The sequence below is a fragment of the Phascolarctos cinereus genome, unplaced genomic scaffold (genome assembly GCF_003287225.1).
Source record: "Phascolarctos cinereus isolate Bilbo 61053 unplaced genomic scaffold, phaCin_HiC Scaffold_726;HRSCAF=1367, whole genome shotgun sequence".
In the NCBI taxonomy this organism is placed as follows: Eukaryota; Metazoa; Chordata; class Mammalia; order Diprotodontia; family Phascolarctidae; genus Phascolarctos; species Phascolarctos cinereus.
The window spans coordinates 232,928,417-232,940,751 of record NW_027556098.1 but is presented as its reverse complement, the minus strand read 5'-3'; the positions used below and the strand labels follow the sequence as shown (position 1 = coordinate 232,940,751).

General features: G+C 36.2%; 1 protein-coding gene across 1 annotated transcript in view; it reads right to left on the bottom strand.

Moving 5' to 3' along the window:
* CCDC148 (coiled-coil domain containing 148) overlaps window positions 1-12,335 on the bottom strand; it is a 277,956-nt gene that overhangs the window by 161,195 nt on the left and 104,426 nt on the right. The window contains exons 7-10 of the mRNA XM_078147022.1: window positions 11,170-11,249; window positions 10,796-10,956; window positions 9,374-9,469; window positions 9,097-9,275 (exon numbers count right to left, since the gene is read on the bottom strand). Coding sequence (XP_078003148.1) covers window positions 9,097-9,275; window positions 9,374-9,469; window positions 10,796-10,956; window positions 11,170-11,249 — 516 coding nt within the window. The remainder of the gene's footprint in view (window positions 1-9,096; window positions 9,276-9,373; window positions 9,470-10,795; window positions 10,957-11,169; window positions 11,250-12,335) is intronic.

Here is a 12,335-nt window from a genome sequence, read left to right as displayed (position 1 = left end):
TGATAGGTTGAGGAACCTGGCCAAGGCCACACACTTAGGCATATTTACACAGGTATACATATATCTATATCTACCTTTGCATTACGTATATAAAATACTAACAGTTTTCTAATAATGTTATATCATTGAAAATCATGAAATTATTAGTGTCACATACATGTGCACATATGCAGATACATACATAATACTAATAGTGTTGTAAATAGGGTTTTATAGCAAGAAGCAGCTTGTAATCATTTAAAGTACATCACAATTTCTTCAGTGTAATATGGCCCACTTTCTTTCTCCTGGTGAATTCTGAGCCCAGCTCATTGTTCCTCCGCAGTGCCTCAAAATACATGTTCTGATGGCCTAAATCAGTTCAATGTCACCTACAAATGAGAATAAGTAGAGGACCTCGGCTCTGTGGAATTCCATTACAACACATATCAGCACTGAAGCTGCCATTTTCTTCATGGCCATTATTTTGCTTATGACAGAATGAGATAACACATGTACAGAACTTTGCAAACTATAAAGTGCTATAAAAATACTAGTTTTTTTTCTTTTTCTTCTTCTTCTTCGCCATTGTCTTCATCATCATCCTTGTGGTCATCATCTGCTTCTTCATCATCATCATCACCACCACAACAGTTGCTGGGCAAGATGGCCAAGTGTCCTGTGCGTCCTACAATTCTTAATAAACAGAAGTCTCTATTGTTGTTATCAGGAGGAGTCTGCTAGTGGTCCTTTTTTCTCTTTTTCCTCTGGGTGACTTCTCTAAACTCCTTATAAGAGTGTAGGGTCTCCATTGCCTCTTCCAATCCTTTTTCTTCTGAAGAATTTAGGAATAACAGCAAAACCCATTCAACCAAAACAGTAAAATTCCTTCCTTTACCTCTACATGCCTTTCCTCTGACATCTGGACTGCACTTCAGTCAATTATGTTTTATTTATGCTGGGAGCAAGGGAAAAGGGAGGAACTCTCAATTGTGATTTCACTGGTATAGGGAAATACCATTGAGAAAATAATATAATAATATACATAGTATATATTTACTACATATATATATATACATATATATATATATATGTAGTAAATAAATAGTAATTTACAGTAACTCTCTTAGAGAGTTTCTGGAGTATTGCACTGCTAAGTGATTTGCCCACGGTCATAGAGACAATATGTGTAGGTAGAACTTGAACTGAGATCTTCCTTGCTCCTGAGTCAGTTCTCTATCCATTACTCCATACTGCCCACTCATCTGTGGCACTTAAGTTATCTAAATGTTGGTAAATTAAAGCCACAATCTTCTCTGAAGACAGTATGGTATAATGGAATGAGTTTTGGCTTTAAGTCAAAAAGACCTGAGTTCAAATCCTGCCTCTTTCAATTGCTAGCTGTGTGACCCTGAGCAAGTCACATCCTTTCTGAGTACCAGTTTTTTCACATGCAAACCAAGAATGATAATGCCTTCTCAGAAACCTGGTATATAAAACCCTTTTCAAACCTGAAAGGGCCAAATAACTACCAACTCCCTGACAAAACTGAGTGTATAGAGCTACTAACACTAGTGTTATATGGCCTGACACATACCCATCAAATATAAAAGAGAAACTCACTGATGTCTAAGGGGAGAATCTCAAAGCAAATGGCCAAAAGTATATGTTGGAAAAGACAAGAACTACTAGAATCTAATTCTATCTGTAGCCATGAGGGCTCAGAATGAGAGAATAAAACAAACCATCAGGGTTTATTTTCTTTTGTTTTTAAAGAATCTAACCAGCCAAAGAAAAATTGTATTAATTTAAAGATGATTTCTCTGGCTTTTTCAACTTTTATACATCATAGAATAATGTAACTGATAAGAAAAAACCCTAGGCCTTCCAAGATTAGTGCTGAGACTCACATTTTCTTGATGAATTTCTGATCACTGTATCTGCACATCTTTTAGACCTGCCCTTTCTTTTTCTTTCTGGCTCTAGACATAGGGCTCATTGAAATGTTCTTATCTGGCATAACATTTCCTTTAGGAAGGAGTACAAGGACAAATGGCCCTCACCTACTTTTCCAACACCATCTGTCATTATGCCCTAATAACAAACCCTTCTATTTGTTCAGTCCTTTGCAGTTTACCAAGCACTTTTTCATTCATTCTGTGAGGTAGACAGGGTAGATATCACTTACATTTTACAAATGAGGAAACTGAAATTCACAGCAGCATTCAGTTTAATAAATTGGCCAAACCATGACTTGAACCCAAGTCTTTAGCTTCTTGGTTCACTGGTCCCTTATACTTCATTGATTTGATCATAAAATCAAGACATTCTCTTAAGGTCTTACCATCTACCAGTCACATTATGTGTCTGTTCCTGTGATGACCCAAACACTCCACTTACTCTCTTTCCTTTATTAGAAACTTTCCCTGAAAAACTTAACTATTAGCTAACCAAATTTTCAGGCAGTTAGGTGGGGCAATGGATAGAATGCCAAGTCTGGAATGAGAAAGACTTATCTTCATGAGTTCAAATCTGGCCTCAGACATTTCCTAGTTATGTGACCCTGGACAAGTCACTTAACCCTATTTGCTTCAATTTCCTCATCTGTAAAATGAGCTGGAGAAAGAAATGACAAACCATTAATTATCTTTATCAAGAAAACCCCCAAATGGGGGCAGCTAAATGGCGCAATGGATAGGAGCATCAGCCCTGGAGTCAGGAGGACCTGAGTTCAAATCCAGCCTCAGAGCCATAACACTTCCTAGCTGTGTGACTCTGGGCAAGTCACTTAACCTCAATTGCCTCACCAAAAACAAAAAACAAATGGGGTCACAAAGGATCAAATATGACTGAACGGCAATCAAATTTTCATCTCCTCAGCAATATACACAATCTCCAAAAGACTCATGATGGAAAATGTCATCCACATCCAGAGAAGGAACTATGGAGTCTGAATACAGATCAAAGCATATTATTTTCTCTTTTTTTATTTTTTCTTTGTCATGGCTCTTCCCTTTTGTTCTGATTCTTCTTTCATAACATAACTAATGTGGAAATATGTTTAATATATACATATATACAATCTATATGATATTATCTTTCTTTTATTTCTGTACTGCTTTTCAACTTTTTACGTAGTTATTCCATATAATATTTTTGAGGCAACAAAGCATATACATATGAAAATGTGATGTTTTGAATTTTGAAGGTTCATATCAAACAAGGCATACATATCCATAGCTAACTTTACTACTTCAACTTTATCTGATACCAAGAATATTTTTTTCCTCAAAAGTATTCTAAGTCTTTTCTTCAAAGGCAAGGATAGTCTTGTAGGCAGATAAAGCATTTATTGATTGCTTACTATGTGCTAGGCACTTCATGGAGAGCTGAGGGAACAAATACAATCAAGAGAGTGCTTGCCCTCAAGGATCTTACATTCTAGTAGCTGAAGACAATACACACAGCAGGTAAGAGTTGGCATTGAGCAGGTGCCAGTGCAGCCCCAAAGCCAGGGGTCCTCCAGGCACTGAAGCCTCTCAGGGATGGGGCCATGAAGAACCCCTAGAGAGCTGGGAGAGGTCTGTGGGTAGGTCCACTTATGTTAAGCAAGAACTGGCTGTACTCTTATTTATACTTACAATGTACTAATTACACGTGAATTCCTGAAAGTTAGTCACAATAACCCCAGTGAAACCTACGGCAGTATAAAGCCATCTAGACTGAAAAAAATAAATGAAAAACAGATTTCCAAGACTATGAAATGTCACTAGATGAGTAGCCTATGTGGTTTTTCTATCTATACTTATCTTGGACAGTCATTGTCTTAACAACAAACTGGACCCCAAAGTGAGCAAGAGGAAGATATCAGACTAAATCCTATTTGGGAAACTGTTCAGTGCTCTCAACAATCCCAAACAATTTGCTACCACAAAAAGTCTCTTTTCTGGCATATTCTCTGGATGATACTTTATGGCTTTGAATCATGGAATAATAGCATGATTTCAGAATAACCAAAATCACATACGATAGAAGGGGCAATGGAAAGACATAGTGGATAAAAGTAGATTGCAGAATGTTACCAATGACAATGCTTGAAAAGTAGCATAAATATTGCAAAGATACATATATGGCTTTAAAAAAAAGAGGCAAATCAGTCATCTAGCAAGAATAAGAAACAACAGATGGATAGTACAAGCTGAGTGTTATGCTCATATACCCAAGAAATTAAAACAACCAGAAAAAAGCTTCCAGCATAGAAGTTTTTTGGAAATATATGAATAAGAGTAATACAGGCTAAGAAGGCATAGATGATTTTCTATGTGTCTCATGGAGAAAGTATCCTCACAGACGAAATAATGGACCCACTAAAATATTCATATTTACTCAGAGGTAGACCAAATCCTAGTAAGAGTTCATTTAATCCAATTTCTTCATTTAACCTATGGGGAAACAGAAGCCCAAAGGTCAAGTGAATTACATAGTTAGTGGTATCAGAGGCAGAATGATTAGAATACAGATCTATAAACTCCTAATCCAGTATTCTTTCTCACATGCCTTTCCTGTTTTGATTGGGTAGAAGTGAAGAAATAACAGGGGTTCTGGACACCTGAAAGATCTCCACCAAAGGGAAAAAGGCATATAAAGAAGAATCTGGGAACAGAAGAAAAGCTTCAGTTTTCAGTTGGAGTCATTAACCTTCAAATGGACTGACAAATAGAAACTACATTCTCTAGTTAATATGTACCTAAAGATGTTTATTGAATTTTTTTTTGTCATATAGTCTCAAATTCTGACAACTTGCTTCATATGATTTATGAAGTTTGGAAGGTTGTTTTTGTTTTATAAAATAGCTAACTTCATGTGAAGGAGCTTCATTTCTAGGGGATTTGTTAATTGAGTTATTATTCCAGCATGGTCATTCTAGTACACGAGCCTTCAATTTTCCCTTCACTATAAACATATACCTTCACCTATTTTTACTTACTTTTCCAACAAACTTTCTTTGGAAAATTACTTACAGTCACCATGAAGAGGTAAATACTATGTTCTTCCTTCACCCCTTTCAATGCCTCCAGCAACATAGTTAATTCATTTCAACAAGTAGTTATTAAGCAAGACACTGTGCTCAGTATGGGGTGTTTGTTTTTCAATTATTTCAATCGTGTCCAACTCTTTATGAGTCCATTTGAAATTTTCTTGGCAAAGAAACTGGAATGGTTTACCATTTCCTTGTTCAGCTCATTTTATAGATGAGGAAACTGAGGCAAACAGGGTTAAGTGACTTGCCGAGGGTCACACAACTAGTAAGCATCTGAGACCAGATTTGAACTCTGGTCTTCTTGACTCCAGACCTGGTGATCTAGCCACTGTACCAACTATATGCTCTATGGGACATATAGATTCACAAATGAAAACAAAACAAAAGAAAACAAAAAATAGTCCCTACCCTCAAGGAGATACTAGAAAGATACAACTTATATATAGATAAGTATAGTACAAGCAAAATTAAGGAAAGAAAGTGCACTAACAAAGAAAGTGCACTAACACTTGGCAGAGGAATTAGGGAATCTTCAAAGAAGATGTGACACCTCAGATGAACCTTGAAAGAAAACAAAAATTCTGAGATTGAGTACATCAGAGGTTCTCAAACTTTTTGACTTATCACGCCCTTTTCAAAAAAAAATTACTCAGTGTCCCCCTGGAAATCTACTTTCTTTAACCCTTTAACGGGGTTTTTTCCAATTTGCATCATTTAAAAATACATATAAATTTTTTTTATATGACACATCCTAAATTTAATAATTTATTGTAAATTTGTGGGGGTTTTCCTGCATTGAAATTTTGGGGAGACAATATTGTGTCATGTAACCATAAAGTATTGTACTGTAAACAAGTCATTACATGCACATATTCCTGCCAACACATGATGGACTTCCTGACAATACACAACATGCTCATCTGCCAACACTTGTTTGTTAAGACCTGTCTGCAGACTTGACCACTGATTGGTTATAACTTGCATTTTGTGTGTTTATTTGGAAAATAATGTAATCACTACAACTTTAACTCTGTTACACAACAAATGAAACATGTATGAACAATTTTTCAAAATGTTCTTGTCTTCTCTTCTTTTCTTATGCTTCCACTGCCTCCTTATTTTTATTCAACACTCCCCAATTGTACCTGAGGATCCAACCCCTGACCCTGATCATTTCAGCACCCCCAAGAGGTGGTATCACCCACTTTGGGAGCCTATGGGGTAGATCAAGAAGACTGTTCATGCATGGGGGACAGTTTGTGCAGATGCATTAACCTAACAAATGAACTGTTAAATTCAGAGAAGAGCTCATAACCCAGTCATGAAGAAGAGTAATATGAAATAAGGCTGGACAGGTAAGTGGGAGCCAAAATACCAGTGCTGCTTAATGGCAGGCTAAAGAGTTTGTGCTTTATTCTATGGGAAAGGGAAGCCACTGAAGTGTTTTGTTCAAGGTAGTAACATTATTAGACAAAGATCTTAGGAAAATCATTTCGGCAGTTACATAGAGGATGAATTAGTAACAAGAAAGACTAGAAGCAGAAATACCAGTCAAGTAGTTTTTAATCTTTAATTTTTATTTTAATTTTCAGTTCCAAATTCTCTCTCTCTGCCACCTCCTTCTGTACCCACTGAGAAGGCAAGCAATACGATACCTATTAATCATAAGTCATGCTAAACCTAGTTCCACATTAGCTATATTGTAGGGGAGGAGAGGGAAACAGGAAAAGTAAAGTGAGAAAATATACTTCAACCTGCACTCAGACTTTATCAATTCTTTCTCTGAAGTGAATAGCATTTTTCATCACGAGCCCTTTGGAATTAGTGTGGATCTAATCCATTCCACTAATCAACCACTCTATTTCTTATTCAGTACTAGATTGTTTTGGTGATTACTATTTTGTACTATAGTTTGAGATCTGGTACTCCTAAGCTGCCTTCTTTCATTTTTTTTTCCCCATTGATTCCCTTAATATTCTTGATCTTTTCTTCTTCCAGATGAATTGTTATTTTTTCTAGCTCCATAAAACGATTCTTTGGTAGTATGACACTGAATAATTAAATTAATTTAATTAGCATTATCATTTTTATTATATTAGCTTGCCCCACCTACAAGCAATTAATATTTTTTCAATTATTTAGATCTGTCTTTTTTGTGTGAAGAGTGGTTAGTAATTGTGTTTACACTATCTTCTTCTGAGTTTATGCCTTTAGCTTCCCTGTCACCATAGTAACTTTTTATTGTCAGGTTCTTTTTTTTGTTGTTTGCTCATTTTTACAGCCTATTTCTTAACTTCAGACTTTGTGATAGATTTAGGGTCTGCTCTTATCTCTGAGGGGTGGGGTTACTATTCTGAGCCTTGGGTTTTTATGTCCTGCTGTTTTCACAGCAAAGTCTGGGGGCCTGTAAGTTTTCAGTATTTCCAAGGTGGTGTGATCCAGGGACGGATGTGGTCATTACTCTCCTGGTCTACAGCCCAGTCCTTGCAGAGATAAGGCCTCTATTCACTCATGATCACAGCTCCTCTCCACCCTGGAACCCAGGTAGGGCCTATGTTTCCTTGCAACTGCAAGATCTCCTCTCTGCCCTAGAAAGCAAACCCAGGATTGGTAATGGGCAATGGAATTGCCAAGTGGTGCCTGGTCTCACAATCAGTGTTAGTATAGTGATCCCCTATAAACTTTCTGACCAGGTGCTCAATTCCCTTACAGCTAGGCACTGAGTACTTCTGGTACCCCTACTGATGCTGCTACCACCTCCAATGCCCACAGCCACTGCAATTTTGGCTGTACTATGGCTAACCCCAACCACAGTGTCCAAAGACCTCTTTTTCTGTCCTGCTAAGATGTTCTGGGCAGGAAAAAATGGTTCACTGTGACTTTTTGTTGTTTATGGTGCTTAGAATTCAATGTGATACACTTTCAAATGTTGTTTATGGGGGAATTTTGGGAGAGCCCAGCATGCTCACTTCACTCTACCATCTTGGCTCTGCCCTAGCAATCAGGTAGCTTTTATAGTCATCTAGACGAGATGTTAGGATCTGAACTAGAATTGTGACTACTGTGTGAATGGAAAGAAGGGGAGAGATATGAGAAATGCTGTGTAAGTAGAATGAATAAGATTTGGCAAATGACTGGTTATATAAATGAACAGAGGAATCCTAAGATGTCAAGCTTAGCTTCAACAAAAATCAGAAAGTTTTGATGGACACAGGCTTAGTGGGATAGATAATTAGTATTGTGTTGAAAAGATTGATCTTGAGATGTCTATGGACATTCAGAAGGGAATACTTTGCAGACTTTTGTTAATACATGACTGGAGTTCAAAAAAGACAGTGGGGCTGGATAGTATATACTTGGAAATCAAGATAATACTGGCATCTATGGGAACTTATTAGATCACCAAAACAGAGAGAAGAGAAAGAATCAAACTGGATGATCTATTGGTTTTACTCCAATGTGGCATTCCTTGTGTTTTGGGGTAAAGCTGTTTATATTCTAGATAACACAGAAAATTAACAAATTCACACATGAACAAATAAGTCAGCATTATATTGGCAAATTACAGAAATATGTCATCTCCAGAAATGAACCAAGGCACTACATATCTTTTGAAATATTTCAGGTATGAAAATTCTAATAGAAATTTTTTGTTCCAATTATATACATCCTCACAATAAAAAGAAATAAAACAGCATTCTGTTTTCACTGTAAATTAGAACTGAGATAGATTGCATGCAGCAAATAACATAAGCCTATTTTCCTCAATGTTTATTTGGTAATTCTGATCACTAATTTCCTTTGGAAAAGAACAAAATTTTGCCTTAATTTGTAAATTAATCTTTGAAAAGTATTTCTTGTCTAAGACAGAGTTAAAGTGGATAGGGGATATTTTTGACAATTTTTAATATAGAAAATGTTTAACCTATTACTTCAGATAAATTATTTTTAAAAGACAACCTTTTTATAATGCAATTGAATCCCATGAAAATTAAAATAGCTTACAGACATCTACAGAACTCAGTAGTGTAAAACAGTTTTCTTTTAAGAAAGAAAATAAGATGGCCACTGATTACCTGTGTATGGCTTTTAAATGTTGCTCAATCTTAGCAAGTTTGTTCCAATATTCCTCTGTAAATTTAAAAAACTCCTTAAGGATTGAAGATTTCAAATCAGGATATGGGCATCTCAAAGTTTGTAACTCTAAAGGGAGTTCGTGAGACTCAATTTTTTCTTCTGAAGGATGAGTTAATGCCTGCAAAGGAACCGTTTATCATTTATTTAATACAAATGAGTTAATTTGTTTCATGTTAATCCCATTCACAATTGAAGTGTTATCTCCAGTATACTTACTTTTATTCCAGAATCTGCAAGCTCTTGTTCCAAAAGCATTTGTTCATGGGCAAGACTTCTAGAAATAGTCTTCAACTGCTTCTTTACTAATTCAACCTATTTAATATTTAGTACAATTTTAACACAATGTAAATTATTACAGTTTTACCAATGATATGATGTTACATCTAACTATAAATGAATATATAGTGACAGAAAGCTGCCCTCAGAGCTAGAACAATCTGGCTTCAAGTCCTGCCTCCCTGGACAAACTGTTTAACCTCTCAGTGAATACAGACAACCTCCTAAGACTATAAACTGTCATTTGCATTAGTAGTAGTAGTGCATTAGTAGTAATGCACACATTAGGAGTTTTCTTACGAGGGACTTCTTTACATTAATGAAATCATAGGTCTAGATGAAATATATACATATATGCTTCAAATATATACATATATTCATATGCAAGATATACATGCAGAAATATGTATGCATGCATACATATTTACATGTATATCTTGTGTATATATAAATAACATGACATACATGCATACATATTCACAAACAATGGCATTAGGAACCACTGCTATGAAACATGAGGTTTGTAAGAGAAGAAACGGGCAGGTAGGTGCCACAGACTCATCTTCCTGAGTTCAAATCTGGCCCCAGACACTTACTAGCAGTATGACCCTGGGCAAATCACTTAACTCTAATTGTCTCAGTTCCTCATTTGTAAAATGAGCTGGAGAAGTAAATGGAAAACCACTCCAGTACCTTTGCCAAGAAAACCCCAATAGGGGTCACAAGGAGTTGGCCACAACTGAACAATAAATAGAAGAAACAAAAAGGAGCTTGGGAACAGGATATAGCAGCAAATCAAGTGATCCTCAAAGATGCTTCTGGACTTACATTTATGTACAATGTTTATGAAAATTCCCAGCAGAACCCAGGCTCTGCTCCAGCAAAACCTAGCAGAGCTATTTTGCTACTAGCAAAACAGACCAGGAATTGAGGGTGAGGGAGTAGGGAGGGAGTGATCCACTCTTAAATATTCACTACTGGCAATCAATTATTTCCACCTCCATTTTCTGCATGGATTCCAGTTATAATCCCTGGGCTTCTGTTTGCATGGAATATCTGTGCAGCCAAACATTTGTGTTTTGTTTTATGTCTCTTTGTCCTACTCAGCTATGGTGCCTATAAACAAAGGTGAAGGGACTTCTAAGTGGCCTGTAGCACAGGTAAGCATCTAATGCATCCTCTGGCATTCAGGAACAGCTACCTAATTTCAAAATCTCGAGAGATTCCATAATTTCCTGAAGTATAACTAGATGCCTCTATCTTGAATGTCAGTATAGAAGAAAAAGATGTCTGTATTAAGTTGTTCTAATCACAGACAAAAATATAAACCAGTATTTTTCAAATATAAGTACAAGTCCTGACCTCTTCTATCATTTCATGTGCATCAAACACATTTTCGGATGAGGATGGGTCTGAAGTATCATACAGCAACTCAGATTTACATTTCAGATCTTCTTTCAACTGGCAGATAGGTTCTAGTACATTCTGTAGATATTTATCCCAGTCTTCTGATAATGCAAGTTCTATAAGAGAAAGACAAAATTTCCTCAATGAAATTCACAGTGATGTTTTGTCAAGTTTCTTTTCAGAAAGAAGAAGCTGAAACTAAATTTCATTTCATGATTGTCCTAGGAAAAACAAATAGAAATGTATATATTTTTTCAATGAATACATGAAGTGACCATGAGTAGGGTATAAAGGAGTTCCTCCTAAAGATAATATAAGAAAATTCTCACCAAAATCCTTGAGGTTGAAAAGAAATTCATTTTCAGTGTTCTCTTCAAGAAAATTTCTAATTTCAGATTCCGTTTTACATCTGAAATGGAAAAAAAATTAGAACAATTTTAAAAATATAACCAGATAGAATTTTTTAAATCCCTGTTATAAATACAATATGTATAATGTATTTTGATTAAGTCTACAATAATTATAAATATGACTTTTATTTATATTATTACTATTATATATTTTCATTTGATTTTAAAGGCCCTTTAAGTCAATTAATGCTTAAAAAAATGCGAAGTATCTACTATTTACATTCAATAACTTGCTCAGTAAAATTTATCCAGATTTGAATGGAAATCCCAGGATATACTAGTTTGTCTTCATGCCTTAAGGCTTGATGACAATGATGATGTTAAAGGCTGAGCTAAAATCTCAGGTCCAGAATAAAAAATTGTTGCTTGTCCTTTGTTTTTGAAGAGAATCAGTGACCTCACAGGGTAATGACTTGTATGTAAATTGGATTTCAGTGAAGCAGAGTTGCACAAAGTCATCAGCCTCTTCTAGAGTCATTGAAGTCCAATGGCAAGAAAAAGTCAAGAGGACTAGTGATGGCTCAGGATGCAGTGGATGACTTTGGAATTTTCAATGTCTGACTAAGTGCTAAGCACTCCACAGGGCCTGCTTCAGCCACCTTCATGGCTGAAGAACAAGCTGTTCTCATCCACCCATTTTGCTAAGAGAAGTCTTCACATGCTTGGGGTGGATATCCCCCTAACTCATTGACAGTTTTGAGGTCTGTTGATTACCCTCAACCTAGTTTAGCCTGTCTTCAGAGACAGTTTTGTTGAGGTGTGGCTGCTGCACATGCTACAGTTTCTTGACGCCACAGGTGAGAGTCAATGGACAGGTGGACACCAAAAGTGGATGAGTAGCCCTCATACCCCTGAATACCCCATAAACCTCATTAACAATTAAAATTTGTATTACCAAGAACTCTGCAAATATAGAGGAATTATTATTTCTTTTCAGCAACTCAAGACTGATTAGTAGTATGCTTCCAGTATCAGAGCTCTGAATTAGGCACAGATTGCTTAAAAATAGGATCAAGCCAAACAATCAGTCTGCAGCAGGATCAGAGTGATAATTCTTCCCAAAGGCTGACATGCACCAGAACTTA